At 41.0% G+C, this 22,471-nt stretch overlaps 1 protein-coding gene across 11 annotated transcripts in view; it reads left to right on the top strand.

Annotated features, from left to right (window-relative positions):
* The window catches only part of Rabgap1l (RAB GTPase activating protein 1-like), a 574,303-nt gene that overhangs the window by 531,871 nt on the left and 19,961 nt on the right, over positions 1-22,471 (top strand). For 7 of the 11 annotated variants that reach the window (XM_006496875.1, XM_006496878.4, XM_006496876.2 and 4 more), the window contains 2 exons: positions 4,071-4,163; positions 14,037-14,147. In XM_006496875.1, coding sequence (XP_006496938.1) covers positions 4,071-4,163; positions 14,037-14,147 — 204 coding nt within the window. Of the gene's footprint in view, positions 1-4,070; positions 4,164-4,339; positions 10,356-14,036; positions 14,148-22,471 lie in introns of those variants that run through there. The other 4 variants (XM_030254805.1, XM_006496883.4, XM_030254804.1 and 1 more) reach the window with 3 other exon arrangements.

Below are 22,471 nucleotides of genomic sequence, written 5' to 3'. Positions count from 1 at the left end.
TGTCCTACTAGGCCGTCTTCTGATATATATGCAGCTAGAGACACAAGCTCCGGGGGTACTGGTTAGTTCATATTGTTGTTCCACCTATAGGGTTGCAGACCCCTTTAGCTCCTTGGGTATTTTCTCTAGCTCCTCCATTGGGGGCCCAGTGTGGACACTTTGCCCCTTCTTAGAATTGGGAACAAAACACCCATGGAAGGAGTTACAGAGACAAAGTTTGGAGCTGAGACGAAAGGATGGACCATCTAGAGCTGCCATACCCGGGGATCCATCCCATAATCAGCCTCCAAACGCTGACACCATTGCATACACCAGCAAGATTTTGCTGAAAGGACCCTGATATAGCTGTCTTTTGTGAGGCTATGCAGGGGCCTGGCAAACACAGAAGTGGATTCTCACAGTCAGCTATTGGATAAATTTATTTTTTAAGTTGATTATGAGGAAAAGCGTAAATAAAATGTGTATGAAAGTGAAAAAAAGGGGGAGGGGTGTTAGCATCAGCCATACTAGGAAACATCTCACCTGTGAGGTGGCCACTGTCCACACGTGGGAGTCCAGAACAGGCCAGGGGAATTGTTTGGCTGCATCCAGAACTTGGCCACATTTGCTCAGCTCCATCATCCTTACAAAAGGCAATCAGTGGCAAGACAGTCTGCAAAAGTCCCTCCAGCTCTGTTTGACTACTGTGTGAGTGGATATGTATTACTTCAGTCTCTGTGTCAAGCTCAGTACTGTGAGACATGTCTTTAACATGGATGACTCAAAACATTGGTTCTGTCTAAAGATGCTGTCCTCGCCGAGTGCAGCTGTCCTCCGGCATGTCAGCTCTTACTGCATGTCTACACAGTTGCTGCCATAGCCCTGCCAGAGCTGGAATTCAGTTTTATTTTCCTGTTTGTTTAATTAAAATTCTTAAAATAAAATTCGTGGTCTTGATAGGCAAAGCCCTATACCTCAGAGCTCTATCTCCAGCCTTTTCAGAGTGACATTTTGAAATAATGAGCGCTTGTTGTCAGCTGTACACATTCTCTGAATTCAGCCAGACAGGAAGTTCTGGAAAGGTGGACGGGTGTTCAGCTGGTGAAACCACACACCCAACCATTCAGCCCCAAAAGGAGTGCTAGTTCTTAATAAATTCTTCAAGTGAAGACCTCCATTCAACTGATTTTACCTAAGGGGATAAACATATGGTCTAGACAAAAAGATTCTTTCAATTTTAATAATATTTAGTTGACCTTTTGTTCTTAAATGAAAACTACATACTGAAGAGGTTTTCTTTAATTCCTTTCTTCAGTAAGAAAATTTGCAAATTTCCATATTCCATTCTCTAAAACAACATACTTGTATTTATTCCTGAATTGTAATGTGAGAATGCGAAGACTCCATTTGCTTGATTACCTCACATATTCCAAGAGCTTTCCAGGAGCCCTGCTCACTCTTTCCCATTCGTCCCCACCCCCTTCGCATTGTGCCAATTACAGGTGGATGTTTGCTATCGCCCCGCAGCACAAGATAAATAAGCTTGGAAGGTTTCCTAGCAACACATTGCTCTGGGAACCTGTTCTCTTTCCCTAAAGAAAATGAAGCCAAACATGTTAGTGTCTCAGCCAGATGGGGGAACGATTCACTTCCTAAGGGTGTTTAGTACATTTTTAAACACACACACACACACACACACACACACACACACACACACACACCGCACACATATTGAAGTGTTAAAAACCTTTTGATTTTTTTTCACATTGAAATGACACTCTTTATATAAACAGTAAGCTTGAATTTTCTATGTCAAATACATGTTAATAGCTTGAAGGTTTTTCAATGAATAAGCTTGCTATAAGTTATTGATTAATGGATCCACTGTAGAACTACATATAAAATGCATTCACATGGGGCTGATGCTTCACTTAGTCCCTAGTGGTATATTCGTCCAGCTGCAAAACATGAAAGACTTCTGATCTACTGGGGGTGCTGCTGGAGCCTACTCCCTTTCAGAGTTCCCTTCGTGCCCCGTTCCCCTAGGTTAACTGCCGAAAACCGGACCTTTTCCTGCTTTCCCGTAGCTCAGGGCAGTCTCGTCTCAGAACCAGAGAGCTGTGACTTGACCTCAAGAATCTGTTTTCACTTTTCTGAATGAATGATTAATATATAGAAAACTGAAAGGAAAACATGTTGGGAGGGACACCATCAAAATCAAGAAGAAATGCTTTGCTGTCACAGGCTTTCTGTTCAGTCTTGTTGGTCACAGTGGGCTAGGGGAACTCACTGTTGATGGACTAAACAAGTGTTAGTGAGTCTTATGACAAGGTTGAGCAGTGGCTTTGCAGTTCAGTCACACCCTGGAGAATGTCCTTCCTTGATTGACTGGAAGGTATTTCCACATGAGCCAGGCAAAAGTTCTCATAGTGTGATTATTGAATAGTTTGCTCAGTGTATCAGATTTCGACCATGTTTGTGAAAATTCCCAGTTGTGGTTAAAAGCAAATCACTGCAGTACATCACAGTGCTCTTGCTAGTGAACACCAAGGTAATCAGAAAGAAAGAACAATGTCTGCTATCTGTTTACTTAGCAAACTTTCTGGCCTGATTGTGGGAAATTGACATTATCCTCTCCCCAGAAAAGCCTATTTTCATGTGAGTTCTTTTTGGCCCTTCTATTTTCTAATGTTGTGTAGTGAACTTAACAGGAAGCAACCTGAGAGGCTTAGGATGAGCCCAAGCCTTCCATAAACATGGTGTCTGCAAGGCAGATAGACTTATCTTCCTTGCTTTGATTCCTCAAGAAGACAACAACATAGCATGTTTATAGTCTTTAAAACAATCCCGAATAAACTTTTCTTCAAGTCTCCATAAGATCTAGAACTAGGGAATTATGATGTTTGAAAGAATTATATAGGGCTTAGATATAAGTCACTGATGAAACAATTCCTAGCACATGAAAGGCCCTGGGTTTGATCTTCAGCACTACTAAAAAAAAAATTAGATAATTTTTATTATACAATGATGAAAATAGATTTGATCTATTACATGGAACAGAATAGAGCCTATACATTAATTTTTACTGAGTGAGTTTTAAATTAAGCATTCCTACTGACCAAGCAGTGTTTTAGATACATTATATGATTCATCGTTTAATTCTAACAGTCTTTACCAGGTAGAGATTTATAAGTGAATGAACTGTGTCAGGCAACCACATGTCTAGTTGTTGAAATATTACAGTTTACAGATAGTTCAACACTGGTTTCTTTACTGACAAATTCTGTAAGCCATATCCTATGTTGATTCTTAGAATTCTAATATTGAAAGGTTATGATCATCAGAGAAGAATAAGCAACTATCTTTTTTGTTTTATTTTATGTAGGCTCTCACTCTCTAGCCCTGGCTAGCCTAGAACCTGTTCTAGGCTGTTCTCAGACTCACGGGGTTCCACCTGCCTCCGCCTCCTGACTGTGCCACCACATACAGTTAAGCAGCTGTCTTTTGAAGATGACATCATTTTAGCAGAAAATAGATGAATTTAATTTTACTGTTTTATTTGGTATAATCATCTCACATCTTCAGGTTTCAGCATCAGACTTTGCAGTCTTTTTATTTTATGATATTATTAGTCAATTTTTTAATTGTATAAAAAATTTGTTTCTCAGTATGGTAGAATAAATTGTATGTAACAATAGCTAAAATTAATAACATTTATTCCCAGAATGTTGTAACATCAGCAGTATGGTAGAACAGGGATTAACTATGACTACTTTTGTATCATTGGGACAGAGCCACACACATTTGCTTATGTACTGACCATAGCACCTTTTATCACAGTGGAGTTGAATGTTTCTAACCTCAGCTACACGGTTTACAAAGCCTGCAATGTGTACTGCACTGGCCTTTACAGGAAAAGCCTTCAAGACTCTATTCTAGAATCTGGTTTTTACTCTTACCTTTGAGTTGGAAATGCTGTTTTAGAATACAAGAAACATAATTGGGAGATACTTTAAACAAAAGTATTTGTGTTTTTTTCTTTTAAACAAAATAAGGTTCTTATCTAATGTGTTCTTTCCTAAACACTGCAGGTACCAACCAAAAAGCTGAAGAAATATGAAAAAGAATATCAGGCGATGCGGGAGAATCAGCTGCAGCAGGAGGACCCAATGGATAGATACAAGGTATGGGGTACAAAGGACTTCACTTATCCTAGATAAGCAGTTGTGGTGAGTTCAGCTGCTTCTGTTCAACTCTGAACCACTCAGACATGGACAAGCTGACTATGTGTGTGTGTCTTCGTTTTCAACTGAGACAGTCAAAAGTCAAGTATTCAACTATAACATTTCTTTTCTTTCAGTTTGTATATTTATAGGTAACTCCAGCTGTTGAATTTATACTGGGAATCTTCATGAGAAGCTGAAAGAAAGGGAAAAAGAAAGTGGCTTTCTGCTTTCAAAATTGAGGAAAATAAACCAGAAAATGCCAAAAGTACTGTTTTAGCAGTGCACGTTCACTTCCACAGAGACTTTTAGGTGGGACTGTTCCAAGACACTCTCGAGGATATTGCAAACTTGTCCCTGACTATAGCACATGTTAAAAATACAAATTTAGAAGAAAAAATAAAAACCAAATGGTGTATCAAGCACAGTAATGTGATTTCCACAAACAAATCATAGGTAATAGTGATATTTGCATGCAGTTTGAGAATCAAAATTATCTCATTCATAGCTTCATTAGTTCAGGTCTATACATTTATATTGCGTAAATGGTCATGTCAAGCCCAGATTGCCATGTGGCAATGCGATGGGATAGGAGGATCATTCATGTCCAGGAGTTTAAAACCAGGAGCATAGTGAGACCCCATCTAAAAACACAACATAAAACGACGACAAATGTCTCATGGAGCCCAAAGAAGCTGTACTACAACTGAACTGTAACTGCCTTGCACCCTTTTTCTGTTAAAGCAGGCATGTATAAACACTTATAAACAATAACATTATTTGTAAAGTTTCCACTGAGATAAAATTAAACTTTTAAAAATCGGTGTTTTAAGTTCTAGTATTGTAGGGTATGGCTCTTTGTTTGGTGTGGGGTTTCACTTTGACAGGGTCTTGCTCTGTATTCCAGGCTGATCTTTATCCAGACCTGTGCCACCATCCCCATGCTGTGGTAACTTTTATCTGCACATGTCACATGCCCTTTATCGCTATTTTTGTATTATTATAGTTTTCTAATATATTCTGTAATTAATATTTCTGTAACTGTTTTATAATGTGTAGGTTCCAGCGATCTACTTGGCAAACTCACAGTCTTCAAGTTATAATTACATTTCAGGGTAATAATTGCCAACATAATTCAGGCCATGAGCAGATTTTTTGATCCTTTAGATATAGGAAAATCTGGTGTAAGAAGTAATGAAGGTCTGGAGAGATGGCTCTGTCTGGTGAAGGCACACGTTTCCAAGCTGATGACCTGACTTCCATTTCCTGGACCCACAAGTGGAAGGAGAAAGCCCTGACCTTTATACTCACACTGTGGCATATGTGTGCCCACATATAACACACAAAGACATGCCAGCTGGCTGTGGTGGCACATGTCTTTAATCTCAGCACTCCAGAGGCAGAGGCAGGTGGATCTGAGTTCAGGGCCAGCCTGGTCTTCAGAGTGAGTTCCAGAACAGCTAAGGCTACTCAGAGAAAGAAGATCTTGAAGACACTGAAAGCTCACACCTGTTCAGTAACAATTCCTTCTTTACCATTGGAACCCATATTGCATAAATGGTCATGTCAAGCCCAGATTGCCATGTGGCAAGAGTGTTGGGAAGACTGTGAGTATTTAAAAACAAAAACAAAACCCAGAAATGTCATACAATAAGCTGTTTCAATTTGGTGCTATTATTTCTCCCACATCTGATGATATTGAAGAAGGGAAATTGCAGAAAAGTACAGATTGGCATGGAAGAGCTAAGAGTGCATAGGTTACTCTGCTCTCAACACATGTGCTTTTTGCTGGATAAATCTAAACAAGGGCCTAGGGGTATACCTCAGGCATTGCCTAGTATGTATGGGATCATAGGTTCAGTGCACAGGAGCTTGCAACTTCATGCCTCCCATCTGACCATGCTCTCTGTGCCCATTGCATTGTCATTTGATATTGCTGGACTCACTTACATGCAACACTTCAGTTTCAAACCAGGAATAAAGAGAAGAAATGGTGTTGGTATAAATTTGTTTTAAAATTCTACGCATGGTGAAATGTTCAGCAATTGGGTAGTGGTGATGTCTATACAGTTTCATGTAACTGAATTGAATACTAAAGTATGATTTTTGTCAGACATGGTGATAAATGTAATGCTAGCACACAAGAGGCTAAGGGAGAAGGGTGAAGTGTTTGAAGCCAGCTTGAGCTACATATTGAGACCATGACTCAGCAATCCCTCTTTAAAAATCACATGATTTAATAGCATGTAAGTTACATCGAAACAAGACAAATGTTCAAGAATATTGGCCACCCTCTTTCTCTTCTTTCTCTGTCTGTCTGTCTGTCTGTCTGACTGTCTGTCTGACTGACTGTCTCTCTCCCTCTTTTAGTTTTGTTTGTGTGTGTGCTTGTGTGTGTGCACACACATGTATATGCAGATGCATGCACAAGTGTATGCAAATGGGCATGGAGGCACAAATGTCAATGTCTGGTATCTTCCTCAGTTACTCTCTACCTCAGCTTTGGAGGTAGAACTCAGTTTTGGAGGTCACTAATTTCGCTCACCCATAGCTGCTCTGTTGCTGTTTGTTGTTTGCTTCCTCTTAATGTAGGTGCCAGAGACTTAAACTCAGGCCTTGAGGTTTGCATGGCAAGCACTCTACCAGCGGAGCCATTTCTCCAGCCCTACTCTTTCTCTGTGAGACAGTGTCTCCCATGTCATAGGCTGGGCTTGAACTCACTGTGTAGCTGAAGATTATTATGTCAGACATCTGAACCTCTTGCCTCTACTTCCTGAGTGCTGAGACTACAAGAATAAACCACCATGCCCAGTTTATATGATGCTGGGAACTGAACTTAGAATCCAGGGATTCTTGTGTGCTAGGTAAGCACTCTGCCATCTGAGCTGCATCCCCGGTCCTTCCATCATTTCTTTCGTGAGCCACAAGTAACTTGTATCAAAATACAATACTCACGTAGAAGTCATACTTGTGCAAATTTTGTCAAATTCAAGCTAACTAAAGACTTTTGATTATTAATTTTCAGGTAGAATATTTGGAGTCCCCCCCCTCCTCCCCCCACATATATACACTGCCTAATCCAGCATCAAATTTGTACTGAGATGCAGAGAACCCTCAAAAAACTGCTTACAGCCTTTAGTGGAGTCTCTTTCTGCTTAATTCCAGAAGATTCCAAAAGAGAAAAAGGAAACTTTCCAGGAAATGAGTATTCAGTATTATTTTAAAACCTTTTTTATCTTCCTCCTTAACCTGATCAAATGTATGCAATATTGGTTTTTTATCTGATTTTTGGTTTGTAAATTTGATTGAGTTCAAATGGGGTGAAATATGAGCTATAGATGTGGCTAATGATGTCCCCCAAATATACATTTGTGAATAGGTATATCTATGTTATATCACTTCACTTATCAGTGAGCAAACCCACCAAAGCATATAAGAATGTTAGGGACCAGTATCCTTCTCATACACTGAGTACATGGGTCACTTTCAATGTGCGGAAGAGCTTCAGTGGTCTGGCCAGCTGCTGAGGCTTCTAGAGAAGTGCAGCCTTTTACAGAAGGATGCACTGTTTCTCTTGTTTAATTAAGACATGCTGATGCTAATGCAGGTCAGGCCTTCGAAAACACAAGTAATTAATTAAATGCAGTGAATTTCCCAAAGCAGAGTAAAAGCTACCTGTTCTGTAGGGAAAGATCCTGGGAAGAGCGTGGAATGCTTAAACTCTGTTGGGCTTAAGATATGTATAGTATCATAAATATGTAATTTAGAGCTTAGCTATCTAGCCATTGTCAATATGGTTAAATGTAGAATATTTAACTGCCTTTGTGAGCTTAATTAGGTATAGTAAATTTTTTAAAGCCAAAACATAAGTCTAATCAGTAAGTCAGTGGTGAAAGGCTTGCCTAGCAGGAAGCCCCTGGGTTTGGTCCCCAGAACCACAGAACCAATCCAAATCTGAACAGAATATAATTCAGATAGAAATGATTCTTCTGGGCTGGAGAGATAGCTCAGAGGTTAAGCACACTGCTTGCTTTTCCAGTGGTCTTGAGTTAAATTCCCAGCAACCCCATGGTGGCTCATGACTATCTATAATGAGCTCTGGCTCCCTCTTCTGGCCTGCAGGTATACATGCAGGTAGAACACTATACATAAATAAGTAAATGTTTAAAAAAACAAAAACAAACAAACAAAACCCTAGGGACCCAGTATTTCTAAATGACGTGACTTTACGGGGGGGGGGGGGGGGAAGAAGTGATTCTTCTAATGAGTTCTGTAAATCATACTAAGTTTTTCTTTCTTACCTGAGAAAGAGAAGGAGGTAGCTCTCATGTTGTTTTTTACATTAGTGTGTTAGGCTTTCCTTACTAATGGATGTCAAAAGACATAAATTTACTGTGGAAAAAATGTTGTTCTTCCATTGAAAAGTATCATTATCTGTGCTATTTCTTCCTTACCATAGAGACTGGTATTGGCTTTGGGAATACCTATCCTGTCAACTAAGGTGCTAATGAGAAATAACAGACATGAAGATGGTTTCTGTTTGTCTGCAATAAACAGAATTTCCTTATCATGATGTTAAATGGCAGAAGGTCCCGAATTCTTCCCAGCCTGGAAACACTTCCCTGTTGCTGTACCTGCTGAAAAGTGTGGCTAAGGAGTCTGCCCGTGACTCAGTTACTTCACGCGTACAGCTCCTGAAAGTGCGAACACAAGGGAATTTTTTAGTCTGTTTATCCTTGATTTCCCCCATCTTCCAATGTTTTTCTTAGGAACTTTTTATTCCTGTTATTGTTGAGAAAAAAAGTATGACGATAATGTTTCTATATCATCTGTAACTGATTACTCTTTGTTTTTTTTTTATTTTATTTTTGAAGATATGGTCTCGCATTAACACAGGGTGACCTGAAAATCTATGCACTAGAATAGAAAGCCACAGTAGTTTGTGGACCAAATCTGGATGATTGGTGTATTGTGTTTTTGTTTGCTCATGACTGCTTCTGCACAGTGACTGTCATGTCAGCATGGAAACGTGGTCTGTGGTGCTGAAATGTTTCATCTCCTTTGCTAAAATATCACCTAAGGTTGCTGGAGTTTTGTTTTTAGTATAAAAAGAAATGCAGTGTGTTTTGCTACCTGTAGTTATTTTGTTTTTCGTTTGATACTTTAAATGTCTAAATTTCCATAAGAAAGATGAATTGAATGTTATGTGAAAGGAAGAAAGCATCCATTGGGGTCCAATATCCAGAAGTTTCTCTCAACTCTTCATTTATAGGTGAAATCAATATCTAAGCACTTCATCTGTAGCCATTTATCTTTGTAGATCAAAAAACTGTCTTCTGAAAATCTGAGGATGATGATCAACTCTTTTTAAAAGAAGCATCCAAAAGACAGTGTGGAAAAGTTGGTGTTTTGTTGCTTATAAAATTGTGTTGGGTCTCTGAGAGAAATGTTTTCTCCTGACCCTTAAATATTTTTATATGTGCCAAGAACTCACCATAGCAGCAGGAAACACACCCAAGACTGTGTGTGAGGTTTATGGAGCCACTGCCTCTGCGTCACTTTTTCCCTGAAAGCTGAGTTCATTTTCTTCTCCTTGCCAGTTAGCATGTCTCTGGTTTCTCCTTGACATCCTTTAGATGGCTTCACCAAAACTTCAGCCTCCAGAAACAAACAGGAACTAGGCATAGTTTTCTATTTGCTTTCCCTGTTTAGCAATTTCAGAAACCAGCTATTCTGAAAGGCTTCTGATACTGTCCTATGAGGAACCCCCTGCCCCCAGCATTAACACAAAATCAACAAGTCATCTGTAGTTGCTAATGTTTCCACACACGGCATTTTCATTTTCATAAGTCATGCAAACTGCAAATAGCAGTGTGGGAAGGGAGGAGTTTTCAAGCCTGAGTCTTCTGCGTTGAGACTTGCCCACTTGCCTCAAGTATACTCTTCCATTGAATGTTTGCAGTCACGGAGAGAACTTCACTGAGTGACATTCTGGACAAACAGCGAAGTATTAACAAGTGTCTGTTTCTGTTGCTGCTGTTTCCTAAATGTATTAGTAGGTGTGAAATTTCACTGGATATTCCTTTTTTATTTTTTTCAATTGTCTTTGTACCTATGGTTGAAAACAGTAGTTGGTCTTTGACCTTTGAGGAGGTAAGTTGATTTTCTTTGATCTGTGTATGTCTGTATTCATGTCTGTCTCTGAAAAAAAAAAATGCAGTATTATCCTCCTAATAGTAACCAGACTTCCCCAGCTATGCAAGTCCTGTGCAAGAAGGGAGGGAGGGGCTGAGGAAAGTTGTGTGCTTTTGTTCAAATGGTATCAGCTGTGAGAGATGGTGTGGGTTTCAGAAGTGTGATGTGAGGTTATGTAACCTGTGCCTCCCGGAATCCTTTCTGATAGCTAAGAGGAGCTATCTGCCTGATTTGTTTCCAGGCTCTGGGATGTTGGCACTTCTGCCTTCACTAACATCCACCGTGTGGGATCTCCACTGGCTAAAGTCATCCAGCTGACTTCACTGTCTCTCCCTTAGGCAGAGCAGAAGCTTGGTTTGAAACGAGGCAAGCCTATCAAACCTAACTCTGTCCCCCGTGTAAAGTGAAGGAAAACTTTTTTTTTTTAATCAAAGTGGTTAGTTCTGAAAATAGTTTTGGCTCCTCAGGGAAGCCTGGAAAAGACACCTAAGCATGGTAATGTGTTTTAATCCTTGAACAAGTTCATCACAGGAGATCTCAGCCTCAGCAACAGAGGCTCACAAGATACCTCATTGCCCAGGATTGCCCACTGGAGGATGATACTGCATTTTTGACCCCATAGCTTGCTTTCCCCCATCTGTGAGTGCAGAGCAGACATCTGACACTTCCCACTGCTTGCTTTGCAGACACCAAACTGGAGCTGCTTGCTCAAGCAAAAGCCAGTAGGCATGCCTCGTGGGTCAGTCTGCTCGTTAGGGACTCTCAGATACTTAGGTCTTCACAGAGCCCTCCTAGTTCTTACCCCTTTAGCTGTGCATCTGTGATGAAGGGTGAGAAGTCTCCTATTAGAATTTCAGCTGTGCTCACTCTCAGTTTGCTCTGTAACACATAATCCATCCGACCTGTGCTTCTAATCTAGAGTGAAGTTGCTCCCTGGTAATCCTTCTAAATACTTGAATGAGTAACTTTCCCATGGACATCATATGACTACCTTCGGGTTAACTCAGTTCTACACACAGCAGGAACCTGAAAAACTGGTAGCGTTTTAATATGGTGTAAATAATAGTTGAGGAAGCATTTTGTAGCTTTGAATTCTGTGAGCACAGACTCAGTAGAAGCAGCAACCCAGGAACCAGGTGGCAGAGGAGCCTTGTCTTAGCCTCTCACACGGATTTATCAAGAAATGAGAAGAATCTCTTCCCCACCCAAGCAGTCTGCCTTGTGAAGTATGTGGTGTTGAGATTGTGCTGGCTTACTGTTGTTTCCTGGCAAGGAGACCATTGATGGGAGAGGTTTCTGAAATGTGTGTTTTAAAGAGTCTTAAGTTTTCTGCTGCAAGCGCATGAGTTGTTTCTATGGAGAAGTAATAGATGTCTCACAAATACAAACTCTCCAGCCCCTGGTAGAAATTGGGCTTTGTCAGTGAAGGCTCAGCCTCAGGAGGCTTTCTTTTTCTTTTTCTTTTTCTTTTTCTTTTTCTTTTTCTTTTTCTTTTTCTTTTTCTTTTTCTTTTTCTTTTTCTTTTTCCTTTTCTTTTTCTTTTTCCTTTTCTTTTTCTTTCTTTCTTATTTTTTTTTTTGATGTTGTTGTTTTTTCGGTTTTTTGGTTTCTTTGATACAGAGTTTCTCTGTATTGCTCTGGCTGTCCTGTAACTCACTCTTTAGACCAGGCTGGCCTCGAACTCAGAAATCCACCTGCCTCTGCCTCCCAAGTGCTGGGATTAAAGGCCTGTGCCACCACCTCCCGGCAGGAGGCTTTGTTTCTATATATTACCCATGAACTTCAGTGGGAGGTTAGAGCTGGGGGAAACTATGTCCTAGACTTTTAACAAATACAAGTTGCCCTACCAATCCAGGGAGCACTGTCTTTTCAGGAACACATAGGACAAAGAAGATTTTCTCAGGTGCAATGATGTGCGTTGGTCACTAGAAAAGGCCCAGTGTGTTTTGTGTAGAAAATAACCTTGTTTAATAGTAGACTTAGATCTTTTTTCTTTCTTTCCTTCTTACTTACTTTCTTTTTCACTTCTACACATTTTAGTGTTTCATCCCTTCTAGTAGAATCGAAATTCTGAATTGAAGGGGTTTAACAAAAGTTTTTTTAAAAAAATTCTGTTGTAACTGTATTATATTCCTTGTGGAAAACCTGAGAACATTTCAAGAAGAGAAAGGTAATGTCAAATCAAACCCACTGCCTACAGCTAATATCTGTTGTTCATATTGTTATAAAAATGGGATTTTCTAGCTATTATTAAATTTTTTCTCTAATATGTATTAATATATGGAATCCTATCATGGATTTTCTTAAAAGTATTTGGAATTGTAACTTTTGTGTATTAGTAGGTCTGTTTTCAAGAAGCTTTTTTTATATCCCTCAACTGTCTCAGTCTATTTTCAGGGTGTAGACTTCCCTTTACCTTCTCTGCTGATCTTCCCTGCTTATGAGTCCTTGGCTTCCATGGAGCCTCAGACTTTGCTCTTAGATCTGTTTTATAGACTTTCTGCAGAAATGGAGATGACATTGGGATCTTAGAGATTTCTTTCCCTATGAAACTAACACCAGGCTGTTCTACAGCAGATAATCCCCACCTCTCGTATGCACTGACACACCATCTTCCAGAACATGTATTTGTCTTGTGTGTTTTTGCCAGTGTTTTGCCTGGGTTTGCCACCCTTTTAGAAAATACTGTCAGGAGTGTAGATCTAAAACAAAATAGAGCTTGTTACACTGAAATTCATCCTATCAGCCCCCTTTTGGGTCTCCTGCAATCAACAGTAGCAAAGAAAACATATCTGGTAGTGTGCAATAGAAAGCACTAAACCACTGCTCTTTGGAAGTGGGCACACACACTCAGTTCACAATGGCTGGTAAAGAGTGCCTGGATTCATTCATCTTAACTTTTAAACTGTTCTTGAGAGTTCAGAGCATTTGGGGGGGGGGTGGGGACCACTGCTGTATTTTACCCAGAATCTTTTAATCTGAAGTTTGAATAAAACAGAATAAACATTTAGAACATACATTTCAGGGCCCATTGCTCTCAGTCACACAAAAACATATTTACAGAAGTAAATATATCTTAAAGAATAAGACAATCAGCTGGTTGCAGAATCACCAATTCACATGTCTTCTTTCTTTCTTCTTTTTGAACCCTATATAATTTGATTTTAGGTTTAGTGTTTTTAAACAGCTTCAATTAATTTGGTCCCTCATCTTGGAGAAGCAATTTCAGAAAAAAATTACCAGCATCCTCCCTGCTGTGTCTTGTAGACTGTTTCTCTAGAGGTCCAACTGTGCATGTTTCAAAAAAGAATTGTTGGCATCTGTGTTCTAGGTCTATGTGAAAACCTCCTGTAACTGGGAGCACATCTGGAAATTCTGCTCTTTGTGGCGCGTCTTACCTAACAAAGTTCTGTCTGGAGGGTCTAGGGGATGTTTGTTAAGCTTCACTGGCAGAGAACTGCATCTGCACCGCTGGCTAAACTCACTGTTGTTTCCCAGACAGCAGCTGCTTCCTGTGCCACTGTGCCCGCCCTTCTACACCTCTGAGAGTTCACTTGTTGTCGCTTGTTTCTCCCCTGCCACTTTCTACTCCTACCTGCGGGCTAATGTGGACTTCTGGCTCTCGCTCTTTTTCTTCAGAGGGAGAACCGAAGATTACAGGAGGCCAGCATGAGGTTGGAACAAGAAAATGATGACCTTGCCCATGAACTAGTGACAAGCAAAATTGCTCTGCGGAATGACTTGGATCAGGTGAGTTTGTCCTTCACTGTATAGAAATGATGCTGCAACAGCTCCTTCGGGGGTGAGGGCCACGGTGCTAGCTCTGTTCATTTCTCTTGGTTTATTTGTTCTATTTTTTGTTGTTGTTGTTGTTGTTTGTTTGTTTTTTGTTTTTGTTTTGTTTTGAGCTGAGTTCTCACTATGTAGTTCTGGCTGTCCTGGAACTCACTATGTAGACCAGGCTGTCCTAGAAGTCCCAGAGATCTACCCGCCTCTTCCTCCCAAATGCTGGAGTTGAAGGCATACCCTACTTCCCCTGTGCCTTCTCACACAGTGAGCTGCTGTATAGATACTGGGTGGGTGGCAGGTGGAAGGGGACAGCTTGTGCTAATTACAGAGTGGAAAATGCAAGTCTCGAGAAAGGTTTGGCTTGGTTCCAAACAACTTGTGTGACATACTTTTTTAAATCCTTTATCAGTAATTTTCCTACACCAAGAGCTGCCAGAATAATTACCTAAAAATATTAGTCAGCAAGAGCATACTAATGCCACGTTGACATTTGGAGGCACCTCTCTGTTACAGCCATAATTCTCGTCTGTGACATGTAGAACTGTGTATAAAGAGCATAGATCAAGTGTAGGACCAGGTATGTAGGTATATAGCTTTAATCCTAGCAATTAAGAGGCTGAGTGAGGAAGATTGGGAGTTCAGCCTCATAGTTACCCTGAGCCACCTAAGAGCCTGTCTCATTAAACAAAACAAGGAAGACAACAGAAGGCACTGTTGAACAGTGCCCTGGTTCGAGTCTTGACTGTTCTACCCTGGGCAGCTCTTTATCAGTCTGTAGGTATAAAACCTGTCTACCTCTTGGAGAAGATGTAGGAATTCAGAAAGCCCTTCGGTTCTGTGCCAGCTAGTTTTGGATCAATTTGACACAAGCCGGAATCATTTAGGAGGAGGGGACCTAAGTCAAGAAAATGCCTAGCACAGATTGACTGGGGTCAAGCGTATTTCACATTTTCTTGATGGGTGTGTGTGTGGGGTGCAGGGGAGGGTATGGCTCATTGTGGATGGTACCACCCTTGGGCAGGTAGTCCTGAGTTGTATAAAGAAAGCAGGCTTAGCAAGTCAGGATATAGAAGCCCTTCCCTAATAGCTCCTGGCCTGACTTTCCTCAGTGATGGATGGCTACCTGAAAGTGTAAGCTGAAGTGAACCCCTTCTTCCCTAAGCTTCAGTTGGTCACTGTGTTTTTATCACAGCTCGAATAACCTAAGACAAGTAGTGTGTATTCATTACCTGGTAACTGTCTCCAGGAAACCTTCTGCTTGGTTGGCTTCCCTGGTTCCTCACAGCAGTGCTGACAGTCTCTGGACTTCCTGTTTTCTTCTGCAAGCATTTTCAGAGATGAGTACTAGGATGGAAGCGGTCATGTACACTTTGAAATCTCCTCTGCAGTCTGCTTCCTAAAGTGAAAATGTTCATAATAGATAGGCCCAGGTCAGAAAACCCTAGATGAGTCTCAGACAGTAAATCATTGATGCCTGTGGGCTGACTGAATTTTTATAGGATTTAAATACAAATTCATTGATAATGTCATCAGCTTAAAATTGAAGGATGGCTTAAAATGGTCTCTGCTATGACTTTTTAGTTTCCCAATTTAAACAACTAATTGTGTGACTCAGAGCTTTTAATTTCATTTTAATGTGTTTTTAAGATTGTGCCTGGTATTTGAGGAGGCCAAAGGAGGGAGTCGGATCCCCTGAAACTATAGTTAGGGACCTTTGTGAGCAGCCATGTGGGTGCTGGGAACGAATGTGGATCCTCTGCAAAAGCAGCATGACTTCCCAATACAGATCTCCCGGCCCCAACTCAAAGGTTTTTAAATGGGAGATAAGACCTAAATACTATGGAGAATAATAATAATAGGGCAGGATGAAGCTGTGGGAACCAGCACTAAATCAGATTTTTTTTCTTCTGCCAAGGGCTAGAGATTGAACTCCAGAACTCAGGCCGTGCTAGGCAATTACTTTACCACAGAACCACATCCCCAACCCCTAAATTGACTTTGAAAATGAAGACAAACAAACAAAACCAAATCAGGCTGCTTGGAGCAGAGGGAATAGAAGGTAGAAAAAGAAACCCATTTAGTCCCTTTCAGCTATAGATTCCATTCATCCTGGTCCAGTGGAAGTTGATAGAAGTCATAAATGAAGCATGTGGCAAAGATCAGGAGCTGCGGAAGTCCCCATTCAGTCAGGGCGAGTTCAGCCTGGTCTCAGGGAAGCAGGGCGACATGGAAAGTCTGGGTCATTTGTTCCCTATTAATTGTCTTAAGATGATGAGCTAAGAAGAAAGTGAACATTATGTGGTCATTTGTATTAAGCCTAGAGAATGTTTAAGCAAATAGGTTTTTAGTGATTACTCTCTGTACGCTAAGTAAGCAGTATGCATAATGACTTACACATATTATCTTCTTTAGTATTATTGATAATCCCGTGAAGCAAATGCTTCTTGATGTATCCAGTAGTAGGACATTCATTTCAAACCTCTGAGATTTCGCCATGCCTGAGCACTCACTGTAAAAGCGAAAGCTGTCCTACTAGTCTCTGTAGCAAGGGTAATCAGACATCCGCACAAGTGAGTCTGTTTCTGAAACAAAGATCACCAGTTTAGTAATAACAAGAATGTACAAGTCAGCTCTGCCCTAACTAAACAAATGGCTAGCAAGACCTTTCCTCTGTCCCTCAGTCTGCTAGAGCCTTTCTTGAGCTCCATTTGGCATCTTTTCTTTCTCTGCCTGGCCATGAACCTCTCTGTATTTTGCCTCCTATGTCTGTGTATGCTTACAGTGGCTGCCATTGCTTTTTCAGAGATAGAATAGAGAACAGTCAGGAACCTCAGTGCATGAACTAAACCTTCAGGACACCAGGAGCCACTGATTGCCTAAAGGGGCCTCAGTTGATAAAAAAGAGTTCAGCCTTCAGTCTGACTCTGAGGCCGTTAGTTCAGACTGTTCACCAGCTTCCCTGATGTGGAAAGCTGCCTTTTTCTCGCTCTGCTACAGCTTGCTGTGAGGGTGCCTCCTTCCCAATTCTCCAGTCTCTTTGTTGGTGTTTTATTTTATTTTATTTTTTTAATGAATTTTAGTACAAAGTAAGTTCACTATTTTCCCCTCAAAAACAGACATCATTCCAAAATTTTATTTTTATTTTATTTCTTGAGATAATGTTTCCTCATGGAGCCTTGGCTGTCACTTTGTAGCTCAGGCTGGCCTCGAACTCAGAGATCCTCCTGCCTCTGCCTCCCAGGTTTAACTAGGTGTGCCGCCATGCCCACCCAGCCTTGTTGGGGTTGTAACTGCACACTCTTCACCCTGGGCCTCAGTCTTTTTAAAGTGTTCTCACTCACTGGACCCACTGGGGTGAGACTTCAAGTTTTGTCTTTGTGTCTGGAAACCCCATACATACCTTTAATCTTGTACAGTGGTTATTTCTGCTTGTCGCAAATTCAACTTTTGAGGCAAGGATTATTTTAGAGCCCTCATTTCAGAAGGGAGAAAACTGCTATACTCCAATGTGGAAATTTATTCTTTAGAAGCAAAGATCTTATTTGAAAATGAACATGAAAGTTTGTTTACTACATGCTACTTGTAAGAAATAAGATATAGAAATGATGTAATGCCCAGCATTAGAGGAGAGTAATTAGTTGCTGCAGAATATTTGGTCACATTGTGAACCCCAAGTTTGTGAACTGGAAAGCCTTGTTATGCTGAGACTCAGCCCTAGCACACACCTTTTCCCCAGGAGCTTTCAGGTCCTTGTGAGCAAGTTGCTGTGGTCCCAGCACACACCTTTAACCAAGAGCTTACTGTAACCAAGAGCTAAGTAAAGTCAACGCTAGGTCAAGAGGCAGAGCAAGCAACCATTTGAAAGGGAGTGGCCTTAAGAAAACCTAGGAGAGAGAAAGGAGGGTCTTTCAGTTGAAGGGTATTTAAGGCAGCAGGGAGAGAGAGAAGGGGCTTTTTCCTTCTGGGACGTTTGTGGAGTAGGAAGGTCAGCTGGGTGCTTTCTCTACCTCTCTGAGCTAGCAGGCTTTCAGCCCAGCATCTGGCTCCTGAGTCTTCATTAGTAAAATCGAATGGCTGGGATGTTTGTTTTTAAAACAACAGATAATACTTCTGTAAAATATGTCTTTAGAATAATTTTATAGATAACGAGGCTAGAAAAACAATATGCATTCTATATAAGAACACATGACTTTATTAACAAATGAATATTACTTCAAAAATCATCTTACCTGCAAAGAATCCCTTTTGTGGATTAGTCTGAAATGTTTGCTATTATGAGTTTTCCAGAAAGAAACTGGTTATTGAGAACCTCTGTACTTAATGTAGATACTATATCCATTCTTTTAGAAAGGATTCTAGGGGCCAGAGAGGTGGCTCAGTATTTATAGTTTGCTATGCAAGCCTGAGAACCTGAGTTCGAATCCCCAGTATAAATTGCAAAAGCCAAGGATGATAGTCTGTGTCTGAACCCAGCACTGGGGGAAAGGAGACAGGCAGGTCAGTGGAATTTCTCAGGCATTCTTCCTAGCCAAATTGGTGAGCTCTAAGGAAGACACAAGGCATTAACTAACCTTTGGCCTACATACACACACACACACACACACACATACACACACAGCCCTTTATTTATTTACTTCCTGTTTGCTATCTCTATACCTCCCTCTGCCTTTTAAAAAATGATATTCTAGAACCTTTATTTCATCGCTAATTATATAGAAAAAATAATAAAGCTGTTAATTTCATGCATACCTCCTAACTTCTGATTTCCCAGTTTCTGCCTCTACAGGAGGTTTTTTTCTTGTCATACAGCCTTTGGCTTGTTGGTCTTCAAGGAAGTGCATCACTTGGGAGTTAACAGACTGGCTTTGTCTGCTCCTCCTGTTTGCCCAGGACCTTTGCTTTCAGTATATGATATCCTTTAATCAAAGCAGCAAGCATTAACAAACACTTACACTTGGTTGTATGTGGGGCTGTGTGTAAAGTAAGCCCGAGGAGATACTTTGTCAGAATAAGTGATCTCTTGTCTTTGTTGCTGTAGTGCAGGCATCCTGAATGCCCTGTGCAGCAAAGGCACTTCAGCTTTTATCTTGGAGAGAGGACTCTTTTTATGACTCACCCTTAGACTCTTGATTAGAGAATGATCCTTAGCAATCAGAAATGATCAAAGAAACATCTTCATTTCAGTGTTTCTGGGCCCTCCCCATCCTTCCCTGATCTCAAGGAACAAGAAAGAAAAGATAAAATTAGTATTTTCCCATGGAGGCTATGTTTGAGTTCTTCCTGACTATAGCCCAGAAGCTGCAGATCTGAGAGGTACATTGTTTTGTTTTGTTCTAAGTCAAACAATTGGCTGAATGGATTCTATCAGTAAAGATCCTCATTCCTGTTCACCCAAGCCTTTGATCGGGTTACAGGTAGATCTGTGATTAAGCAGGTATTGTAGTCCCTATTTCTGCCTTGTATTTATGTCACAGAAGCCAACTGTGATCTGAACTTCAAATAGCAGTAAGCATTATGGCTGAAGACTTGATGTTCTGTTCAGACTATCAGATTATGATGAAGGCTTTATGATTTGGGTTCAAAGGTGGAATTTAAGTAAACCTGTTTAATATTATGCTTGTTGGGCATTATACACAATGCCAGCTTGAACAAAATATAGAACTGTTGGCTATACAAAAATCCAGAAACATCTCTTGTTTGTTTGTTTGTTTGTTTGTTTGTTTGTTTGTTTTTCCAGACAGAGTTTCTCTGTGTAGCTCTGGCTTTCCTAGAACTCACTCTGTAGACCAGACTGGCCTTGAACTCTGCCTGCCTCCACACTACACCTCCCCCCCATCCCCAGCACTAGGTTTAAAGGCATGCACCACTGCCTCCCAGCGCAGAAACCTATTTTCACAGGAGGCAGGGCATTCGAGACCTGGTCCTATTTTGTTGGACAGGAGAATGGCTTCTGCGTCACTGTTGAACATAAAGAGACTCTTGGAATAAAGTCTCTTAGAAAACTGTGAAACTCTTTACATGAAGGGCTTACAAGCTCTGTTATGTTGGACACTTATCAATAAATTTAGCCTCACAGCTGGGCATGGTGGCGCACACCTTTGATCCCAGCACTTGGGAGGCAGAGGCAGGCGGATTTCTGAGTTCGAGGCCAGCCTGGTCTACAGAGTCCCAGGACGGCCAGGGCTATACAGAGAAACCCTGTCTCGAAAAAACAAAAACAAAAACAAAAAAACCCAACCCTTCTCTCCCCCCCCCCCAAAAAAAAAGATAGGGTCTTCGGCATAGCTATAGCTTCCAAAACCAGAAAATGGCTGGATATTCTACCAGATTCAATCATGAAGCTTCTCACTAAAGTCTGCATAGCAGTAGCATTGTATTCATAGAATAATATTCATGTTGACTAAAGGCTAAGTTATGTCTCTTGAAGACATTAGATCTTTAGAACATTTATTTCAGAGTTTATACTGTGTGTATTGGGATTATTCTCTTTTAAATTGTAAAAATTGCTGGACGGTGACAAGAAGCTGTTGCTATCATTTTTTTTTATTGGCAGAACTCAGTATTCTTAGGTGGAGCTGGAGCCAGTGGGAGGCATATTTGATTAGTGTTTAAGAACTTGAGCATAGTTGGTTCTTCTGATACACTGTGCTGTGCCCACGCATCAGGGACTTTGAGGAGGGTCTCTTGCTTGGTGAGTCACCTCAGTCATCTGGATAGCAGCCCTTAGGATTTAGTATTGAGCTCCCGAGTTCTCTGAGATTCTCACAGTTCAAGACTACTTGACTAATAGTTTTTGCAAATTGGATTTTGGGGTCCACCTCTAATTTTAGTAAGCCCCTCTGCTCTTCTGATCCTTCCCCTAATGTTTAAAATCTTCTTTATATTTATTCGTTGGTTTATGTTGCTTATGAGAGTGTGCATGTTTCACAGCATGCATGTGGAGGTGAGTTCTCTCTGTTTGCCATGTGGGTTCTCAGACTGGAACTTGAGTTGTCAGGCTTGGTGGCCAGTGTCTTTACCTACTAAGCCAGTCATTGCTGCCCTCCCACCTAAAACTGAATGTATCAGAATGAAATGTAGAGTTTGCTCTGCTGCTTCCACCTGCTGAGTGCTGGCATTGCTGGCATGCTGCCCCGTTTATATGGTGGTAGATTGAATTGAAGGCCTTGCAGATACACGCACTGTTTAGTGAGCCCCACCACCACTCCCACCCCTGCTGCCCTGAGTCTTGAAGATGCCTAAGGAACTTTTTTACCTTAAGTATCCAATAGTCCTGACTACTCTAGAGACAGTTCTTGCCACTAAAACAGAGGGCAGCAGAATCTGGAAGGCAGTAAGAATGAGAAACTGGGATGCAATTCCCTGCCAGTTCCCAGCAGACTGTGCTGGCCCGGCCATCTAGACACGTGGGGAAGATGGTAAAACACAAACAGAAGCTGGCTGGCTAACATGCATGATAACTTGGATAGTGTTTGGCTACTTTCAGGTAAGGATGGTTTCTTCAAGTAGCTGTCTCTCCTCTGCCTCAGGGTCTTCTGTGCTAAGCCCACCCTGAGTCCCTCTGCCACTGCAAGCAGTCTGCTTCCTCAGTACCTTAGAAAGGCACATCCATCCATCCATCCATTCACTAACCACTTAAGAGATACACCTGTCCCCAGGGTGGCTGTGGTGTCAGGGACACAGTTAAAAGCAAAAGAAATATGATTTCTCATGGTGTTTAAAGCATAGTGGCAAGACATATAAGTCCCACACACAACGCAACACAGTGCCTGGAGTGTAATGGAGGGACAAACAGCAGAGCAGTTTGAATGGAGTGAGGCTGGCTTGTTCACTGGGATGTGAATGTCAGGCTGGAACCAGAGAGTTCGGCTAGGACCTCAGAGTACAGAAGAGACAAGGCTACTACATTAAGTATACACAGGGGAACTTTAGTTAATTTTGGTTCTGTCTCCAAGTTAACAAGAAGGCATTCTCTTTGAGCTTCTCCTGTATCTTCTAGAAGCACAGTATTGGCTGCTTGGCTTTCTGCTACAGAGTTCAGCTTTTCTTAGCCTCTCATGTAGATTCTTTTCTTTTTTTTTTTTTTAAGATTTATTTATTTATTTTATGTGAGTACATTGTAGCTGTTTTCAGACATACCAGAAGAGGGCATTGGATCCCATTACAGATGGTTATGAGCCACCATGTGGTTGCTGGTTATTGAACTCAGGACCTCTGAAAGAGCAATCTTAACCGCTGAACCACCTCTCCAGCCCTTTCTTGTAGATTCTTTGTCTTAATTTCTT

Source organism: Mus musculus, chromosome 1 (genome assembly GCF_000001635.26).
Source record: "Mus musculus strain C57BL/6J chromosome 1, GRCm38.p6 C57BL/6J".
Lineage (NCBI taxonomy): Eukaryota > Metazoa > Chordata > Mammalia > Rodentia > Muridae > Mus > Mus musculus.
This window is presented reverse-complemented; position numbering and strand designations above follow the sequence as displayed.